This window comes from Egretta garzetta, unplaced genomic scaffold (genome assembly GCF_000687185.1).
Source record: "Egretta garzetta isolate BGI_Z169 unplaced genomic scaffold, ASM68718v1 scaffold238, whole genome shotgun sequence".
Lineage (NCBI taxonomy): Eukaryota > Metazoa > Chordata > Aves > Pelecaniformes > Ardeidae > Egretta > Egretta garzetta.
Window position 1 is genome coordinate 174,416 of NW_009260402.1, and position 21,431 is coordinate 195,846.

The 21,431-nt window shown below is 46.5% G+C and overlaps 1 protein-coding gene across 1 annotated transcript in view; it reads left to right on the forward strand.

Annotated features, from left to right (window-relative positions):
- AAK1 (AP2 associated kinase 1) overlaps nucleotides 1-21,431 on the forward strand; it is a gene marked incomplete at its 5' end in the record, with an annotated part of 83,083 nt that overhangs the window by 46,087 nt on the left and 15,565 nt on the right. Inside the window, 6 exons of the mRNA XM_035898906.1 lie at nucleotides 288-568; nucleotides 1,408-1,623; nucleotides 4,547-4,776; nucleotides 5,426-5,583; nucleotides 5,988-6,104; nucleotides 7,891-7,986. Of these exons, the coding sequence (XP_035754799.1) occupies nucleotides 288-568; nucleotides 1,408-1,623; nucleotides 4,547-4,776; nucleotides 5,426-5,583; nucleotides 5,988-6,104; nucleotides 7,891-7,986 (1,098 nt within the window). The remainder of the gene's footprint in view (nucleotides 1-287; nucleotides 569-1,407; nucleotides 1,624-4,546; nucleotides 4,777-5,425; nucleotides 5,584-5,987; nucleotides 6,105-7,890; nucleotides 7,987-21,431) is intronic.

The window sequence follows — 21,431 nt, forward strand, 5'->3', positions numbered from 1 at the left end:
TCTAGGCGGCCCGACCCCATCCCTACGACGGAACCTTCCATAGCACCCCGCCAGAGACCTAAAGCAGGACAGACACAACCCAACCCTGGAATTTTACCCATTCAGCCAGCCCTGACGCCTAGGAAGAGACCCACGGCCCAAGCAGCCATTCAGCCACAAGGTGAAATGATACCCTCTGTTCCGTGTCTTCCTGCGAGGCACTGTGTTCCGCAGGGCTGTGGTGCACGTTGATCTAATGTATCTGCATGTGTGTATATATATATATATATATATATATAAACTACCAGTTGCAGGACCTGCTGCCCTGGGCAGCAGTCAGCCTTCACTCCCTGCAAGCGTCCCCCAGCAAAAAGCAGCACCTCAACAGACTCCGGCACAGCCACAAGCCAAGCAGGTGCCCGCTCCGCAGCAGGCCTCGCAGGCGCAGCCCCAGGTCCCTTCTACTCAGCCACAAGCCACACCTCAGCATCAACAGCAGCTTTTCTTGAAGCAGCAGCTTCTGCAACAGCAGCAGCAGCAGCAACAGGCCGCCTATTACCAGCAGCAGCAGATGATGCAAGCTCAGCAGGTCGGTGTGCACGGCTGTGTTTGTTGCATGCTTCCTCTGCTAGAGGCCCACGAGGCCGTATCTTTGCATTTGTGGCAAGTCTTCTGGTTTTGAGGGGGAGATAGATGCAGGTTTTGGGTATTTTCCAATGTGTCTTCAGTTATTTAGCAAGATTTTTTTGCTGCGCAAGGCTGGCATTTTTAACTGTCAGCGTGGAAGGCCTTGAGACAGTTTTATCATGTACAAGCGTAAAATAACCAAGTGCTGCTTAAGATTTTACAGCTCCAAGAGTTTCAGGGTCTCGAGGTCAATGCTCAACTGATGAGCTCGAGGGGTGCAATTTCTCTCGTGCTCTCTCGGTGGTACAAGAAGCCTGGTATGCCTTTTTAACGGTAAGGTGCAGGTCTGTTTTTGTGGTAGACTGCAGCAGTAAGGAGGCCTGCGAACACATGATGTGTTAGACGGGATGCGTCTAGATGACAGACTTGTGTGCTTAGCTGAGGTGTTTATAGCAGCACAGATCTCTGCTGAAGCATATTTAAAAGTGGAAGCAAAGGGCCAGTGAATCTTCCTATGCTGGGGAAAGGTTTATAATTGGTAAAAATGGAGAGAAGAATTTGGGACCACAGTCTGTGCTGTGGGAGCCCCGTATGGGCAGGTGTAACACAGAAAGGATCTAACGCTAGACCAGAAGTTTGTTCTCCACGGCTCCTCTGCAGGTGGTCTCCAAGCCGTCGCAGCATGTTACTGCTTTGCCACTTGCAGTGGCTGTAACCGTTCCCGTGGGTGGCCTGGTTCTGGTGGTGGTACCCCAGTTCCCGGCCGCACAACAAGTGGCTCAACAACTGCTTGTTTCCCAGTTCCCAGTGATGCAGCAAGGAGCGCCAGCACAGCAGCAGCTGATGCAGAACTATTACCAGCAGCAGCAACAGCAGCAGCAGATGATGGCCCAGCAGGCAGCGATGCAGCAGAAGACAGCAGTAGCAGCAGTTCAGCAAAAGCAACAAGCCCCGGTGCCGCCGCAGCCCCAGGCCCAGCAAAGCGCGGCCCAGCCGGCGCCGGCGCAGGAGCAAGTGGTAAGAGCCTTGTGGGAAGGAGCAGGGCAGCAGGATTTGGAGTAGCAGCAAGAGCCCTCCTGCCAGGTCCTATATGCCAGGAACGCCCCAGCGAGGCAGCTGGCTTTTCAGACCCCCAGAGCCCAGGTAATCGGTGCTCTAGGGTCTGCTGGCCCCTGGTGCGTTATTATTGAGTTGCAGATGTCAGCACTAACCTTGCTGCCTCAGAGACAGTGTGCAATGGTTTGGGCTCCACTTTCCAACGGGATGCTGCAGTCTGGAGTTGTGCTCTGGGTCCATAGCAAGAAGATGAGTAGGTGATGAGCAGAAAGCAGATGAGAAGGTATAAGTCGATGCTTAATGCAGCTTCTCTCTATCCCTTCCCTGTCACATTGCCTTAGAAGACATGTGATAAATGCTTTTAAAACTTGTACTTAACACATCAGGATGGGCACCAGGCAACAGAACAACTTTATGTTGCTGCTTGTTTGGAAAACTTCCATCTTGCATTCGGGGCTCTGATGCAGAGGAAGGTGCAAGCAGCCTTCCCGGTTGTTTCTGGCGTTGGGGTAACTTTTTTTTTCCTTAACAAATACTATGGAAAGGAGACTTTTCAAAGCACCGTATCTAAAAATAAAGCAATAAATCATCCACTTTACTAATCATCTGAACGTGCCTCCAAAATAAATGTTCTTTACTTAATGGAAAATACGTCTGTCGGCACCAGGGAAATAGGCAGCTGCCCGTAGTGTTAAAGGCAGGGGAGCTGTGCCAGAGGGCAGGATCCCCGTTGCCAAAGCGTCTCTGCAGTACATATGGGAGGAAGCTGTGCCTTTTGTTTTCGTTCCTGTGCAATCCCATCCATTCCTGTGCAATCCCATCCGCTCTCACTTGGTTTTGGGAGCTCAAAGGGATGTCCCTAACTCTAGCTGTGTGTTGGAAAAGAAAGCGCGCGCAGGCACCAGGCAAGAGGAAGCAGCCCGCTGTTCTGCTGTGCCAGGTTGCACGTGTGCAAAGCAAACAGGATCAGATATCAAACCACTTCAGGTACACGATATTTGAGTCCAAACTAAGGGCCAATTTGTGCGTTCCTGTTCATGAGTTAGCAGCCGTTCAGGATTTAATTCATCTCTTGAGCGTGCTTCCTTTTGAAGTGACGTCAGGAACTAATTTGACTAATAAACTCCATAAGCCAGTGACCTGAGCAGTGCTGGGGAAGCATTGGGGTTTTTTGTTAATCTCTGCTGTGTCTCAAGGCTCTGATGTATCCACCCCCTTTTGCTTTTATATTAATTTTCAGTACTAAGCTGGTGGTTAGGGTAGGTGACAAGCTTGGAGCTGTTGTGTTCCTGGTCTTGTTACTGTTTTGCTGAATGACCTGGGGCAAGTCAGTTTATTGAAATTGGTGGGAGAATTCCAGTATATGCAGACAGGTTTTGGAGGAGGCCCATTATTACCCTTTTCTCCCTGTTCAGGAGAAATGCCTCAAAAGTAGCATTGAAGTGCATCTCTAAAGAGCTTTGCTGTGATTCACTAGCACAAAAACAGTCTTAATTTTATTAAATCAGCTACATTGAAAATTAGCCTTATCCCCCCCAGAAGGCTGATCAGAAATGACACATCTGGATTCTTTTCCACTCCTGCGGCAGTCAGGAGGGGGAAAGCAGTGGTCGACTCATTTAAAAAATGATCGAGAGACACGGTCTCTGCAGAGCAGGATCTCTGAGCAGAAGATACCAAGCCAGGACCTGTCAAAACCTTTTCACGTTGTGAGACCTTCAGCTTAATAAGCTCTGTGTTCATTTCTGTGGAGGTTTTGGCACTGCCCTTTTATTTCTCAGCACCAAATGTACCATTCTGCAGTGACCTATATAGCGAGATGTAAGGTGGGTGCATCAGCAGCAGTCAGGTCAGCTTGCTTCTCAGCCGCAGTGAATTAGTCTGCCTGAAAATGCCAGATGAAAAGCAAGACATCTAACCACTTGTTTGCCTTGCCCTGCTGTCGTTAAGCACCACGCTGGGAATGTGACTCTTTTCTCACTGCCCCTTTAGGTCTTTCCAAGTCTTTGATCTGTCTTCCTTGGTTGAAAAGGGCCTGGGATGATACAGGGTGGGGAACAGGGAGCCTAGTGCCCAGGCAGTGGAGGTGACGTGCACAGCTTTCTGCTCTTTGCATCCTGGCTTTCCTGCTTTAACTCCAACTATGATACCTCACTGACAGACAGATTTTGGAAAAAAAAAATGACATAATTGGAAGTGATGCTGTTGTTTAACACTACAGACCAGTATTTCAAGTATTTATGGGTTTGTGAGTTTAACACAAGACTGAGGTAATGGAAAAATAAGATCAGTTTGAGGAAACCACTTGGAAGTTTCCAAGGGGTTTGTAGCTGGGCTATCTTGGCTTACACTTAAACCAAACACGCCTGTTTTTCTCCTCCAGATTGTAATGAGAAATGTTGCATCTGTGGTCCTTGCTTTCCCCCCCACCCCCGGAAGGGAAAGCTAAGAAAGCTTCTTGCATGAGACTTCTGCAGATGACCTGTACTCCTTTAGGGATTTGACCCCAGTCACACATTATCTGCTGGAAGGAGTGCTGCTCTCCACCTTGCCCCACTCCGTGTGTCCATATTGACAAGAATCCTGCGCACTATGATCTGATTTCTGGTTTTACCTCTGCCCTGGGTCTCAGCCTCTTCACCCAGGAGCAAGTTTCTGAGACCAGCTAGCCTTTAATAGCAAGAGGGAAAGGGGAGAAAGTCTCTGCTTGTGCATTTGTACTAATCCTGAAGTGCTACAGATCATCAAATTCCCTGCTCTGTTTTTTCCCCTCCAGACTCCCCCCAGTCCATGACTTGAAGGTCAGATCCTCCAGCATATAGCTCTCTGTTCGTCATGGCTGTTGTTTGTGAACAAGGACATACAATTTTACTCTCTCTCCTAGATGCAGGCACAAATGAGGCAACAGCAAAAACCTCAAACCACCCCCCCCCCAGCAGTGCCAGGGCAGAAGCTGGGCTCTCTCACCCCTCCATCCTCCCCCAAGACCCAGCGTGCAGGACACAGGAGGATTCTGAGCGATGTGACCCACAGCGCGGTTTTTGGGGTTCCAGCCAGCAAGTCTACCCAGCTCCTGCAGGCGGCGGCTGCTGAAGCCAGCCTCAACAAGTCCAAGTAAGTGGCTGCTCACTTGGTGTCAAAGGGTACAGAGGGAGGGGGTAGATGAGGCTTTTCAGAGGTTACCTAGGCAAAGCTCTGGGATGAAGGTAGGTAGCAAACTCTGTGGTCGAAATGAGTCTTTGCTTTCCCACAGCCACAGTTTAGGGCTTGGCAGAAAGCTACTGAAAAACCTCCTCAAGTGCAGAAGTCCTCCTGAGTGCTTCCGTGCTCCCCAGAAGCGAAGCAAACAGGGCCTGCCTCTGGATTACCAAAGCAAGTGTCGTTTCTGCTGTTCCACCAGTAGCCCTGGTGCATGCTTCACGCTTGCCGCTTAGCATCAGCGCTTCCCCAGGAGTATTTGCCAGCTCACTTTTATAGTGGCTGCAGGCAGGAAGCCTCCATGTGGGCATTGCAGAAAACTGTTTCACATGGGATTCTCGTGATGCTTGTTTTAATCGCTGGCATCAGGATGCTCTGGTTAGATGACGAGTAGATAAGGCTAACTGGTCCCAGATTTCTGGGCATGCAAGTACAACAGCTTGTGCTGAGTGTTTTAAGCAGGGAGTAATTCTAATGCAGTAGCTTGGACCAGCTCGTAGTGCTGGCCAGAGGATTTCAGATGGGTTATTAATGACTGTTGTTTGGTTGGGGTGATCACATCCAGATCTGCTTCCACCACACCCTCGGGTTCCCCAAGGACCTCACAGCAGAATGTCTATAACCCGCCCGATGTCTCCACGTGGAATCCGTTTGATGATGATAACTTCTCCAAACTCACAGCCGAGGAGCTGCTGAACAAGGACTTTGCAAAGCTAGGTGACGGTAGGTTGATGGAGATGGTTTAATACCAGCCTGCTCTCAAAATGGAAGGTGGCATGGAATGATGATGCTTTTGGTCAGGTGCTGCTGGGGTCCTCCTGTATTATCATGATCCTCTGTGCCTCTAGGCGCTAAATCCTTGCGTATCCCTTCTCTGTCCCTGTCCTCTTTGCTGAGCACCTGCGATTAAATGAGCATGATCCTCAAAGGGAGAGGTACTAACTGCTCTTAAAGTGGCCTTGATCAGTTGGTTGTAGAAGCTACAGTTTAAACTCTGCTTCCTCTGCAAGTTGTGATTTTCAGGAAGGGACTTAAATCACATACTGAAATAGTGTCTTAAGAATCTAGGTAAGTAAGGAACCTTCAGGATGGAAGTTTTTCCCCTAAATCTGTGTCTGGCATTTCAGGGAAGGCTCCAGAAAAGATGGGCAGTTCCACAGAGAACTTGATTCCGGGTTTCCAGCCGGCTTCATCTGCAGCCCAGGCAGATGCATTTGGTGGCTCTTCCTTCACTGCTGGATCAGGTGAGTTTGTGAATACGTCCTACAGGGCAATGCCCTGGACTGGACTGCAGAAAAAGTGGCAACTTTGTCAGAGCGCCTTCAAAAGGAAGGTAAAACTGATCCAAACTGAGCTGGGCCTTGGCACTGAGAACTGTAGGACAGGGTTGGCACCTCAGTAAAGAGGGGAAGGCAGGAACGGCACGTGTACTTGTCACGGTTGGCTAGTAGAGACAGGAGGCACCATCTATAGGCAGAGGTGAGGCTTTTGATGAGGGAAGAAACTAAGTGAACCTGTTAAGTTCACAAGAAGCTGTCTTAACATGTTGAAGTTCCATGCAGCTCATACTTAAACGTAAAATATGCAGCGTGCAATAAAGGAATTGGACTCGGAGATACTTGGCAGAGATGCTGGAGGATATTCCTTGCCTGCTGTTGTTATGTTGTTGTATGGAGGAGAAGACCAGGGTTGTTAACGTCTCTGCTGCAGAATGAGGAGTATAGCAGAGGCAGGGAACAGCAGGGAAAATCCTTAGAGGAGAGCATGGTTAAAAGTTTTGTACTGGCTGTGCTGTCCGGGTCCAGAAGCCAGGAGTCCTTGGCTGGTCCTAAGGAGCTTTTCTACAGAGGCCCCTGCATGCGTGACCTTGTCTGAGGTCTCTTTTTGTACTTGGGTGCCAAGGTTTTGCCACGAGCAGCCCCTTCTGTGCTGAAAAAACTCAGTGAGTGTCGCTGCTTGTCCCTAGTTCTTCAGCATCAGTTCTCACTGAATGCAGCAGAGACCTGCCAAGCAGGGTATTGGAAAACTGCTTCCAGGAGCCCTAAATGCAAGTAGTCCTCTGCCCCGTCTTATGCAGCCGTCGTTACTGGTGACAAATGCAGCTGCTTGACGCTTCCGCACTGAAGCGCACCAACCCTTGGTGAGCGGAGTCCAGGGAAGAGATTGAAGAACACTGTGTGAGGCGAGAAGTGACAAATCCACTTCTGCTTATTTCTATTTATAAAAAGAGCTTTAGAGGAGCTTATAACTGAGCTTGGTGTGGTTGGCTCTTGCCTGAGAATTAAGGAGTTGAAGTCCATGATGTGAGTGCTCTAGGAGGTTGCTTTCCGAGTTTGCCCAGCTGCTCAGCGGCCTGTGAGCAGTTTGTGATGTTCCATCAGCCTTTGTGGAGTCATCTTGAGTAACAGCAGCTCCAGATTCACTTGTAATGTGCCTTCTGCAAAGCCCGAGAAGCATCTGCATGTTCTGGGCTTTCTGGGTGCTGTAGCACGTTCCAGTCTTCTAGCAGCTGTCTTTAAAATGTGCCCCTTGACTCTCCTGTCCTATGGGTTTGGCATAGGAAGGTGTCTTGGAGATTCTTTCGGTGCTGACACTGGGCTGGGCACTTGAGCCTTTTTCTTTTTCTTTCCTAGTAGATATGAGCCTGTCTGAGCCTGTCTGATGCAAGATGCTGTATCTTATTTCAGACAAAGAGGCCCAACGTGGGGGCTGGCCTGCTGCGTGTCCTTTGTTAAGGCATTTCACCTTTTGTGCCGCTGTAAGCAAGATAATAGTACTTCCCTTTCAAGGAATGTTTTGAGATCTGTGGATTAGGTTGTATTAGAGAGCTATGTAGTAATAGTTGGGTTTGGATTGGGTTTTTTTCCTCCTTTTCACTAGTAACTTGTTCTGAGCGTGCATGTGTCCGTTGTTCTCGTCAGGCCATAGCTTGGACTCTGTAATACTGAGCTGTGCCTGTGCTGAGATTTTGCTCAATGCTTTCTGCTTTTCTCTCTTCTCTGTTTCACTCTGCCTTTTCCTGGTTACCAGCTGAAAAAACGAAAGACATTCTGAGTTTGGACACTAGCCCTCCTCTTCTGACTGTGCCTGATCCTTTCATTCCTCTCCCATTATCTGACACGCCAGGTAACTGGAACTGAGTTTATGGGGGGGGGGGGGGGGTGGGATATGTGTCATTTATTTTGTACTCTTAATCTTCCAGTTTTATTTCTAGGCACACCTGAAATCCTGGGCCTTAGTCAATGGTGCTGGGCGCTGACGAGCTCTGAACTCAGTGGTAGCAATGATGTGTGGCACTTTCTGCCACTGAATATCTGTGTGGTGGTGCGAGCGGTGCTGAGCACGACAGCCCTTAGTTCTCGTGGCAGACCGTAGGGTTATCACGCTGTGTCTAATGCCAACAATGTTGGTGTCTATAAAGGTTCAGTTTTCAAAGCCAAAAATAATTGCTGGGTAATTACCTGTTCTGACCTGAGCCATTTTCAAATTGCTCTCCAACTTTGAAATTGTAGTTTTTATTATTGTTAATCTTTCTTTCCCCCTAAGAGTCTGTGTGTCTTTGCCTTCCAAGGTCTACTGCAAATGCGTGCTCTGTGTGAAGCACAAGCTCACGTTTAACCTTTTCTGATTTGGCTAAATTTTCTAGTGCAGTTGGTAGCAATTTCTATTTACTCTGCAGTACTACTTTAAAGTGTTTCCTGCGTGCACATTTCTGACTGCAGCAGCCAACACTTTTTAGCACAAGATTATATAAGTGCTTAGGAGCTTATTTGCAAATCAGTGGGATTTGGAATATGGGAATGTTTTTATCTCGGAGTTTCTCTAAGCCCTCTGGTGAATGTGTGTGACGGGTCCCTCGTCAGCTAGCCCCAGAGGACAAGTGCTTGTTACAGCTTTCACCCTTGTCCTCAGCTCAAGCTGTGGACCACTGGTGGTTGACAGTAGAGGACCCAAGCTCCAAAACAATGTGCCTGTAAAGATGGCATCTCTCCATGGAAAGTTAAGCAATTCAGGAAAAAAGAAATACCTTTTGTTTTTCCATAACTGCGTAGAACTGTCTTCGTTCTGGTTGATGCTCAAAGAGCCCAAAAAATGTGTTTTGGTTCAAAAGTGATTTTACTCATAAATGCTGCAGTTCAAGAATAGAAGCAGAACTTAGGGGCTTTTTCCACTATGCGAGTGCTTGCCAGGAGCTGACCTGCCCAGCTATAACTTGAAGAGAACCTACAGAAGGCAGATGACTGCAGGTTTTCTTCCCATCCCCCCCCCCAATGCTATTGGAAATGTTGGTTTTCCTGACTTGAAGTCTTGTCAGCCCAGACTACTAAATTCTCTGCCAGCGTGCTTAACGCATGCAGTTGTACACCAAGCGGTTGCTTTCATTATTGCCTATTGCATTTCAGTATAGCACAACCATACGAACCAGAAGTTGCAGCCTTAGCTGTGGCAGGTCTGAAATTCTTTATAGTACAAAAGCCACTGCAGATAAATTGCCTTTCCACCCTGCCCTTGGGTGTAAATAATCCGAGCAGGAGTTGTCTGCAGTTTTTGTGGTGCCGGGTTGCTCGTCCCGCAGATCTGTCCCTGATGGGTTGTGCATCCTTGCAGGCAGGTGCTAAACCTTCTTTCTCTAATCTGTCTGCCTGCATGTGTCTGGTCCTTTTGAGTTCAGTGGATCTTCTTCCGTGGGGGCAAAGTGGGGGGCAAGGGCATGCAGGAGATCTGGCTGCTTTGGCTTCCTGCAGGTTCCTGCAAAGACATCTCTGATTTTTTTTCTTTTTTTTTCTTAACATAAAATGTGAGGTCAGGAGCTCAGGAACGTTTTCAAGCACCAGAGCTACAGACTTATCCTTTGCTTTGAAAACTGAAAGGGGTTGTCTGTGCTTGTAAATTCAACAGAAAAGATAAAAATCCTGGATTTGGACTCAGGTTTTCAATGTATGCATCTATCATGCAGAACAGAGTCGTCTTTGTTCTTCTGTGCCTGCCTTACCTGTGCAGAAATGTTCCCCACAGCAAGCAGAGAGGGCTTGGATGTGAGGGATGTGCTGACTTACGTGTGAAAGGCATTCTTTTAGGTGTGCCCCTTGGGTCAGTAGAGCTGGGACTGACTTTAGTCTCTTCGTATATCAGTATCGCCAGTTGCACATCTCCGAGCTGCCTTAGTTTTGTGCAGAAGCAGCTGAATTTCTTTAAATGCTTGCTAAATATTTGCTTTCTGTTTGGAATATTTTTATTTCTGAGGAAACCTTGATAGTGAACCTCATTGCTTTGAAAACGTTTTACGTCTCATCTTTTTATAGACTGGGAGCATGCATAGCCCTTTCAGAAGTAAAAGCATGAGCCTTTACCCCTTGGTTACAAGAGCGGTGTTGTTCAGGAAGGCTTTCAGTACAGGCATAAGTGAGGCTTTTATTTGGTATTTTCCCCATTTGTCATACAGAGCTGGTTTTGTCGGCTCTCTGTGCTCTAAACCTGTGACAGCTGAGGGTCTGGCTGAAAGCTCAGCTTCTTTTTTTGCTTAAGCCACAAACTTGCTCCCTTTGACACTTGAGCGTGCAGGTGGCATCACTTGAGTGTTGGCCAGAGACCTCCTTGGGCTTTCCCACCTTTCCTCTATATGGTCAGAAGGACGGACGAGCCTTTCTATCGCAGATTCTCGAGAAACAAGTAAATTGTGCTTAACACGTGATAAAGAGCCACAGGGTGCATCCCCAGACAGCTTGAATGTGTTCAAATGGAGGAGCGCGCTGCCGTGGAGCTACAGCCAACAGATGTGGCTTTAAGGACGACCGCTCGCTCGTAGGCTTAGCGAGATCACGCTTTTGGTTCTGTGCAGTCAGTTAAACTTGTACAGCAAAGACAAACCTTGGAAGCAGGTTCTGGCAGGCTCTCCTGTTTGCTTGGGTCACGGTGCTGGAGGTGCGTGATATCCTAGAGGAGGCTGGGTTTCACTTGTTGCGGGTAACAAGCTTCTCGGTAGGTGCTTCTAGAGAGGAGGTAACGTAGCACCCTACGGAAGGCAGAAATATAATAATCAACTGGAAGTAGAACGGTTTCCAGTATATTCCTCCTTCTCCAATGCGTAATGGCTGCAATTCTTAATGGAATTGTAACTAGTAAGAGGAGCTGGCAAGAGGGATGTAAAAATATGGCAAAACATCTGTTAAAATAAGGGAGAATTAAATATTTATGCTGAAAACATTTTTCCTTGTGCATGTGTAGGAAAGCGAGCCAAGTTCTTCTTAATAAGCTTATTGCAGGCTTCACTGCTGATTAATCATAATGGAGTATTTGATCAGAATGGTAATTTTTCTGCTACGTGTGGCTATGTCTATCAGTATGAATTTAGCTCGCACGAGCATGGGAGGCTAAATTTTGCACAGGGTATTCTGGAGACTTGAAATGAGTAATGAAGCTTCCAGACAGATCTTTCCCGTTGTCGCTGAGGCTTCGCTCTGCGAATAGTCCAAGTCTAGGGTTTTTATGCCTGTTATGTACAGTAGGTTTAGTTTCTTTTGACTCCATTTCCATTGGCATGGATGGCCTTCAGACTTGATTCGGAAAACCTGCTTTGCACAAGTACTTAATGAGAGGTTTGACCCAGAGCATGTGAATATTTCTGCTTTAGCCCATGACCCTTGTTAACGGCTGAAGTTGAACTGCTTAAGTGCTGTCTTGATGTCGTTACCCGTGCTCTTCAGTCAGGAAGAGTCATCTTAGGGTCAGGAAAGGTTTTAGATCTATCCTCTTGACTCTAGAAACATCTTCTCAGTTAAACAAGTTTTTGAGTAAGTGAAGAGTGGACCCAGGGAAATGCCCTCTGAAATACTGCCAGAAATATTCCTTTCCAATTGTTTGAGGGTGGGTTGGTTTAGGGTGGCAGGGGGGTGCCTCCTCCTTGCTCTAGTTCCAGATAAATATTCTTCTGCCAGGAACCCTGTGCTATCAGCAGTCTTGGCTTATCCTCTCCGCTCTGCAGAAGAGGAGAGAGATGAGGTGGTGGGTGTGGGTCCTTGGCAGCAGAGCAAGCAAGAAGTTGTTGAGCAGCAGCAACTGAGGTGCAAGAGCTGAGAAAGAGAAGCTCTGCTCCGCACTGTTACTGGATGGAGGACAAACTCCCCCATGCTGCGGATGGCACGGTGCTGATTCACATGCAGGCTGAGCCTGCGAGCGTGCAGGATGGTGGTGGTGGTGGTGGCCTCTCTGCAGCAGGATGGAGTGCAATGCTGTCTTTGCACAATGAGTCAATCTTTTCTTTTTTTTTTTTTTTCCCCCCCCCCCCTTGCAAACCAGAGTGGATCATTCTTTGCGAATTTACACAACCATTTACTCCCTGCAGTAATTCAGCATCTTAGCTACAGCTGAGAGACAAATAGGTCTTTAGAGTAGTTATTTGTTTGAAGAACAGCAACACCAAGTGGCCTCTGCGACATTGTCTTGGCCGTAACAGAAAGTGAGATAAGAGACATTGCATGCCCAGTGCAGCTAAGTAAACACGCAGACATAGCTGGGGAAGGAAACGCAGGCCAAGAAAGCATGTCTGTGCCATCTGGGCACACACTGGATTCTCATTTCTGATGAAAAGGCAAACAGTCTTGCTTATTAAAGAGTCATTATCATGTTGGAGTTCTCTGAGGCTTTTAAATAGCACTTTAAGGATGATTTTTTTTTTCTTTTTTTATTTCCTTCAAATACCCACGGACTTGTGTGTTTTTACATTTGCTCAAGAGGACGCTGGTAAGGGCTAAGGAAGGAGGTAACTTGCAGTGCAATTTCAAAACAAAATGCATCCACACCTTGGCCTGTTTCTAGAGCTGGCTATCAAAAATGCATGGCCCTGATAACCATTCCTGTTCAAAACATAATTGGCTTCAAAACCAGGAGTTTTAAGCAAAAATGGATTTTTCTCATTGTATTCTAATGCATGGCCTTCAGGAACTGGGTTTCCAAGCTTTCTCTGCAGGGGGCTGCAGCAGCGTTGCAAGCTGGAGGTGAGTTTCGGGCTATCGCAACGTTTGAAGAACTGGAAGTGGGAAAGAATCATGAAGCGTTGAGATCAGATTGCTGAAGCTGGCGGTTTTGAGCACCTGGAAACATGAGCTAGGACTCAAATCATTGGCATCCCTGTCAAAACACACAAGTTTGGCTGCTTTAACAGGGCCACTATTACTAATGTAGGAGGGCTCCTTTATTTTTTGGCACAAAATACTTGATGAAATGTGATTTCATCAGCATAGCTCTACCCCAGGCCCGTAAATTCTGAGAAGATAACTCTATGCCCGCCTATGTCAGGGTGTAACAACTGTAAAAGAAAAACTGTATTTCTAATAAGAACTTGTGTTTGTAACAAGATGACACGCTGAGATGAAGTAATCGCAGGCAGGCACAAACATTGATGTGTAGTAACGATCTGAGTTTACATCTTGAGTTGGGAAAATGCAAAAGGGGAATTACTCATCTAGCGACTTGATGAATTAATTGCCGTATTATTAACTGCGAGTACAATACGGTGGTTTCATGGTTTGGAGCAACAGAGCCCATGGCCCACTGGAATCCCAGCTAAATGGGTGTAAATAGTGTCTAGCGTTGTTTCTGCCTGGCGTTTGAGTTTGATCTGAAGGGGTATTATTTGACAAGTATTTGAGATCTTGAAAGTTAAACTAAGATTGTTTGACTTTGATCTCTTAAGGAGCCACTGTTAAATGTTGTCCTGCTAGTCTCTCTGGTGTTGACAAAGTCACGTGCGTGTGTATTTAAAGCATGCCAATTGCTGTATTTATTCTTTTTCTTCTCTTTCTATTTGTGCTATATGAGAAACAATCCCATTTGACAGAAACTCCATTAGGAAAATTAAAGTCCAGTGCCTTCCCTTGATTAGTCAAAGTCCTCTGTTGCTGAATACTGTGCAGGGCTTCCTTTAATCTTTAATACTTGATTAATCAATAGGCAGAAATCTTCCTGAGTGACTAATCCATACCTGCCTTGGTAATTTGCCCTCCCACTCGCAGCACAGCCGACTTGGCAGGATTTTTACAACCTTGTCTTTCTTTCTCAGTTGACATCCGAAGAAAAGAACTCTGCTGTGTGCTCTATTGAGTTGTCTTTCTTTTTGCTATTCCTCCGCAGTACATGAGTGAGTAACGGTCTTACTGTGTGCGGTGCCTGGCTGGTGGACTTCTTTGGCTTTGAGATGTTGCATCTTGATTGTTCACTGCGTTATCCACGTGTGACAGATTTTTGCCCTCTGTTCCCTTTTTAACTTGCAAGTTTCTCAGGGTTCTTTTTATTCTTTCTAATAGCCTGCTCTAACTAAACCCCCATTTGCCTCCCTTGTCTCTTGATTTAGATTTTTTTCATAATTCTAGTCCTTCTTAAAATGCTTTCTGCTTATACTTTGTCGCTTAACGGTATATCGCCAAGTATAAATGCAGCATGCCAACTTGTAGTCTTTGGCAGCGGTGGTATTGCAGACGCAAAGTCTGGGCAAATTGACTAATTGTAAATCTCAAAAATCAGATTTCTGCATGCGTTGGAAAAGAAGGGATCTGAAGAAGAAGGTCAAAATTTTCTCACTGGATTGTCCAAAGCTGTGCTCCTCAACCTACACATGACTGATCTTGTTTTCTTGTCCCATAATACAAATCCGTAGTTAATTCTCTTGGTGCTAAATGGCATCGCTTCCTTCTTGCGTTGGTGCAAATCAGAGCATGGGCTCTTGCTTCATTCCTGGAGGAAGTGATTTGGTTTTCCAGTCTCCAAAGCTACCAACATCTGCCATTTGGGAATGCCTCTGGGAGCTGTTAGCTGTAGGCTCTTGCTTTGCTTGTTCTGCAACGCGTTCTGCTTACTCTGACTATAACAGGAAACAATCAGTAATTTCTTACTGCGGGGAACTGGGAACTTAGGAAGAAAGGGCAACATTTGTCTAAAGGCTGCAGTATGTGGCTGGGCCTTGGCTCTGGGAAGGGTTGATAGGGCACTTCTTAATCCCCCCTGCATGCTTTTAAACTTAGACACCTTAAGCCTTGTTAATGAATCTTGCTTACTCAAGCAGCATCCTTACTAGCTGATGCAAAGCCATAGCAAACTTGCTGCCATCCTGTCAGGACAAAAAATGGGCAAAGTAACAGAAAATAAAATACCAACGGTCAGATCAATCCTGAACCCGCATCAAGCTTACTTCCTCTGTCACCTGGAAAGCATCTGGCAGATTTTCAGTAGGCTGTCTGGGGAAGAGGGTGCCTCCAAGAGGCAACCTCATGTGGGAGCACAGTTAGCAATTAAAACACACGTTTCCCAGCTAGAGTTTGATAAAAGTCCTTCCTGAAAGCCCTTGAGAGCTGTATGACCTAAAATATCTTTTTATTGGGTTACATTTTTCTTAACTTTTTTTTATCCTTGGGCTTGTTCATATGTCCCCATATGAATAATCTGGATATGTCTGTTAGATTTGAGGCAGAAGGACCTCTGTTACTATAAAATCCTGAATTTAACTGCATGGTGATTGATACAGAATGCGTTTTCCCCTGTCACGCTCCAGTCTGAGCTCTATACATGCACAAAATTAGTTGCAACGGGCCCTGAAGCTGCAGCATTGAAGCTTCTATTTGTTTGCTTATTTCTTGTTCCGTTGCTGTTTGCTGCATAACTGATCTCCTTTGCCATCACGACCGCTTCTAAAACGCAGCTTGTGTTTGCGTGCCCACATGCCTGGAGAGTCACAAGAAACGGGCACTGTAGTGGCAAAACATCTCTCTCATTTATTTTTTTTTTTTCCTCCAGCAGAAGATCTTTGCTAAGGGGGTGGCAGATGGGAGAGGGTGTTCTAGAGACACCCGTACCTGAGGCTGTAGCCTTCATCTCTTCCTGCAAATGGCAGATACGTGCTGCGTGCCGTTTGCTTTATTGGTGGAGTCTGCTCTGCAATTGGTGATCCCTTCATATATGTGTGACTTGGAACTGTTGTGTTTGTACAGATAGGAAAAATGAGACTGATTATCCCAGTTTTCCTCTTCTTGCACTGCTGTATTTCTTGCTCACATTACTTAGCATTACTGGCTTCTCACCATCTCAGCCATGACTTCACTTGCAGGTGAAGCAGCTTTTCTCTCGGAAATTAAAATGAAACTTCTGCTAGAGAATTCCCTTGGTAGCAGGACCCAAAGTGCAGTTCTGTATCAGGAGAGAGACTTGGTTTTTCTTTCTAGGTCTGCAGATAGTTAAACTGCAGCTGCCTGATGCTCATGCGCAGGGGAACAGGCTGCTGTGCAGAAGATGCGCTCCTTGAGTCGCTGCTTTGGTCACTGGAGCTGTGGTGAAGCAGAGGCTTAAGAGCTGGGTTGATTTGCCACTGCAAAGGCACGTAGTGTTCTTGGACTTGAATCTCTGGCGTGGATTCAGGAAAACTTCCTTCAGCACGCCTGTGGGTTTTTTAATAAGCATGTCATGCTAGAGAGACCAAACCTAACTCTTGTAGAGAAGGTGTTCCTGCTAACTAATGCAGAACCGTGGATTTTGCTGGGCCATCGCTAACTTTTCCTTCGCTCCTAATTGAATGTGAATTTGCCACCACTTAAAGCGACTGCTGTTCCTTTATCTCTTATTCCTACAGGTTAGTGCAAGATGCAACACAAAACAGAAACCAGGGAAACCAACTGCTAGGCCTCAAAATAGACTGAGGCATCTGGGGTTTTTTTGTTACTTCTGGTACCTTCTTTCCCATTCATCCTGACGCCTTCTTGTTTTTATTGAACTTCTCAGCCTCACTCCAAAGGGATGAAGTTCCTTTTAATCATGCCCTAAGAGAGGCAGTGGCTACCTGTAACAGCGCGTGCAGATCAGCGCCAACAATGAAGGAAACAAGAAAGGAGATCTTGTGAGACAAGTAACAGATAAGACATAAGACAAAAAGCCTCTGAGGGTCTAAAGCTTTGGGTAAAACCTGTTGAGCCCAGGGGGCAGGAGGGAAAACTTAACATGTAGGGAGAAGAACACTATGATTATTCTCATAATTTCTGTGTTTAAAAAGTGTGGCTAAGCTCAATGGGCAACTTCCTAGTACCTGACCAAGAGGCAGTTCCACTGTGTTAAATGGAAAACCTGCAGTAATGAAAAAGGAGGAAAGTGGAAAGGTAAGGCTGAAGGAGGGAGACTTCAAGGAGCAAGACACTTGGAAGTGGGTTCATAGAAGTAATGATTTATATGTATATATGCGTTGGAAGGAAGAGGTTGATGTTAGTGCCTTGAGAAGAGCTGGGCATTGGCAGGCAGGCCTTCCATAAGAGTCCGCTTTGAAATCGGATCCAGGGAAGTGGTGGAGTCCCCACCCCTGGGGGTATTTAAAAGCTGGGCAGACGAGGTGCTTAGGGACAGGGTTTAGTGGTGGGATGGCAGGGGTAGGGGAACGGTTGGGCTGGGTGATCTTAAAGGGCTTTTCCAACCGGAACGATTCTGTGATTCTATGAAGGATGATCTGAGGCCTGAATCTCTAAAATGGGTATACGTTCACAATGTACGTACATGTCACTTTGTAGCTTACAAACGTCATCTCTGAGTAGGAGCCAAACCCAATCTGAAACTGCCCGGCTCTGAGACAATCCATGGTTTCTCCCACGGTTGTGTCCTGTGCTTTGCTATCTGGATTAACTGATTTAAAACGCTGTTTAAGTCAGCTGCGCTCTGGGCAGTTACCTGTTATCTTACCGCTTCTGGGAAAAGGATTTGAGCATGTTTGCTGTCGTCTTGTCCCCAGTCTCTCTCCTGTATTGTGTTATGTTTTCCCAACACACTATAGTCACTTCCATCCTTTCTAGCCCTCTTTTGATAGCATCAACACCTCTTTTGTTACCGCGCCCCTGCTCCCAGCCTCTCCGTTCACCCAAGGAAAAATCCCCCCTTCATCCAAGGATGATGCCTCTGCAGTTGGGGTGCATTTTTTTTTGTTTTGTTTTGGTTTTTTTTTTGGCAGATCTGACCTTTGAAATTGAGTGTTCCTCATAGAGGTGGGAAGGTTTCAAGTACATTCAAGGCTGCTGTTCCCATCAGGTTTTTCCTTTCAATTGACCACCTTTAATGGCATAACAGCTGCCTCTCGGGTTGCTTTTTTGCTTTCCTTCCCCTCCTGGTGGCTTTAGTGTGTTGGCTTGTGAAGTTTTTCAAGGGGAGTAAATTTGCGCTGCTTTGAATAAATAGTTCCAAAGCTGCTAGGCTATTTTATTATTTATATAGGGCAATAAAAAAGATTGATATTATTACCATCTATGTAACAGTGCAACTTAAGCTATTCTTTGGCGTTCTCAGCGTGGTAAGTCCTTTGTACAGCCTGTGCTTTTGTGCAGTTATGAGCACGTTTTCTTTGGATAATAAATAATAACACCAGCCTTTGAACTCAAACGTAAAATATAGGTGTAAAAATTTTGTGAAGGTGTAACTGTGGCAGGGCCACAGCTTCCTTCTAACGTTAGATTACAAGTGCAGTCATTTCAACAAATTGAAATGGCCAGATTTGTCCGCATGGAGGAAATTTTATCGGTGCTGTCCTACTGAAGGTGATTACTTCTAGCAAGTCCTGAAAATGTTCTTTATCTTCCTGTTCTGTGAAGAAACCCCGGTGAAAGCTAAATTCAGCTCATTATTGAAAACCTGGTTATTATGATTGCAAAACCACTCATCCACCAGATTAACAATTGACACGAATTTTTTGCCCAAGCTGTCTAAATTTGTGTGCAGGGTGATGGGAGCCGCAGGAGTTGTACTGCTGAGAATGACACCAGGTTTGAAACTTGATAGTCGAACCAGTTAATTGGTAACCAGGCAGCTGTTTAACCCAAGGGCAAGTTCCGATGGCTGGTGCTGTAGTGGCTCAATGATTTCTGGTTTTGCTTAAGCTCTTAAGAGCTCTAAGTGTTCCATTCTTGAGCGAATTAATAGGTGTTGGGTACCCAGCTCTAGCATCTGGGGCTTCTGATCATCTCTTCCATCTCTTCTCATTATACAAAGACTAACAAAGACCTCCCTGGTGTAGGAAGGTGAAAAGCTGCAGGTTTTCAACTTGGCCATGCTAAGCTTTTGTGCTTTGGGTGGGAGTGGAAGAACTGCGTGCGATGTTAACAGTGGCTCCTTAGGGAGAGCAGCGCACAGCGGGTGAGGATGTCCTGAGTTGCCTCAGATGACCGTGGCCAGCTGGTGAATAGCTGCCCTCTAATATCTCTAAGCAATAGTTATTTGCACACAGAATTGTGCAGATGCTCTTCTGAGGCTGACACGCTGGACTGAATTGAGCACCTGATTAATGTTGTCTTTTCTTGGTTTGTTTTTTTTCTTTGCTTTTTTTCTCCGTTGCCTGCCTTCCTCCTTTTCCCACTTAACCCAGAAAAACTGATTGAGGGACTCAAATCTCCTGAGACTGCGCTTCTGCTCCCTGATATCCTGCCTCTCGCTGACCCCTTCGGTAGCACGTCAGATGCTGTGAATGGTAAAAATAAACTCAGGGCACCTCCTCCCTTCTTGTCTTACGTGGCATGTCTTGTCCCGCATGTTAACTCTGGTGTTTACCCCCACTGGGCTCTCAAACAGCTGCTGATGTTGGTGAAACGCAGTGGAATAGGGAGTTATGGATTATGCTGAGACAGATCTGCCTTTTCCCCGTGAGGCTGGCATCTGAACAGCAAAGACTTGGTATTTGCATTTAAAATCTGGGCTTATGGATTTGGCACAATAACATGGCATGGTTGTGCCTCGTGTGGTCTTGGTGGAAGAAAGGTAATTGTTGACTGAAGGAGAAGATGCAAAAAAATCCCTCCATTTCTGCTAAAGGCTTTGTGTGTAACCACGACCCAGGCACTGAGCCTGCCTCTCCATCGGCCCACAGCAGGGTGAGGACGCCTTTGACCTGGGGTGTACGCTGAGGATAAGCCTGCTAGGCTGCGATGAGCCCAGATGCAACAGGCTCCAGGTTGTACAAAGATCTTGGAGCGCTGCAGAGTCACATTTGAATCTCCTTGCCAAATGTACGAAGGACTAATAATTGCAGGCTACTGTTAGTTGCAATCAGCTGCTTTTGTGGTTTTGGGTCCCAGCCAGGGTCCCCTGGCTGGCTGGTTGCAACCTTGTAGCTTTGAACAGAAAATGTAGGAAATGAGTCACCTTAATAGCAAGACTTTTTCTCCCTTTTTGCAATTTGTGGCAGTTGTCTGAATGCTCTTAGATAACGATCCTGCAAATCCCAGACCCGCTCTGCTATGCAAACAAAAATATTCATTAATCTCTCTTAGGTTGACCATTTCTGATCCTAGCAAGGAGTGCATCCTTGTTCTTTAACTTCTTGGTTGGCCCTTGAAGAAGAGGCCCAGACAAGCATTGTACCTGGCTGGTATGACTGTGACAGTTCTTCCATGTCTCTCCCCCTCCCCTTTACGGTTTCTATAAAAACAAATCTTTCTAGACAGCCTTCGTAAACATCTCCTTTTGTATCCACCTAATGGACGTCAATGTTAGACGATAATGAGGACTGGTGTTTTCAATAAGACATTTTGTTCCAAAACTTTATCGCCTCTTTGCTCTGCTGGGCACTCAAAATGGAGGGGGGGGGGGAAGAAAAAAAAAAAAAAAAATCACAGGTCTTGGCTTTTTACGAGGTAACTGGGAATGTGCTAAGGGCTCCCCAGTAGGTATTTTAATGATCTGTTACTTCTAATGCAAGGGGACTCCTTAAAGGTCAGTGTTTTCCTTTTGTTGGAAGGGGATCTTTGCAAAAGCTTGTAGTTACTTGGCCAGCCCCAGGCTGCAGGACAGGCATTATTAACCTCCTCTTCCACCCACTGGATATTTCAAATTGGGCTTGCACAAATTAAAATAAATAGAAACACAGGAAGAACTCAAACCCAACAAACACTAATGCGTTACAGTCTTCCCTGTAACGTCCATCCAACTGCAGCTGGTCGTTGCAACCCGCATAGCCGACCTATTTAAGGGCCACTAAAGGATTCAGACAACTGCCGCCTTGGTTCCTACTTATGCTGTGTCTTGCAAACTAACCTCTGGCTTCTTCTCTGCTCTGGTATTTTGCACATTTGGAAAGGAAAACCTGATGTAGCTGTCGAGAGTCTCATACCGGGCCTCGAGGCTCCGTTGCCCCAACGCCTTGTGTCACAGACGGAGTCGGTCGCCTCCAACAGAACAGGTTGGTGAGGCAGGAGGGTGTTGGGGGGCAGGGATGCATCGTCCCCGCGCGGGCTGTGTAAATCAGAAAGCGCTGTCTGCTTGAACATCAGGTTTTTCCCACCCCTGTAAACTGGGCTTGCTTGTGTCTTGTAAGTGGGTGCTGCATGGTTCCTTGAAGGTCAGTGTTCCCCGTCTCCTTGGAACGGTACAGTATTCCGTCAGCCCACCGTTACAGATCTGTAGGTGCCAGCGCATTGCTCCGATGAAGCGCTTCTGAAATCTGGAGCAGTCACTGGTTTTTGTCTGTTCCGTTGGGGCGTGGTAGTAAGCAATTCCTGTCCCTTTCTTACCGTGAAGGCCTTGATCTGGCCACTTTTGCAGCAGACAGACTTGATGTCTTTTCAGAG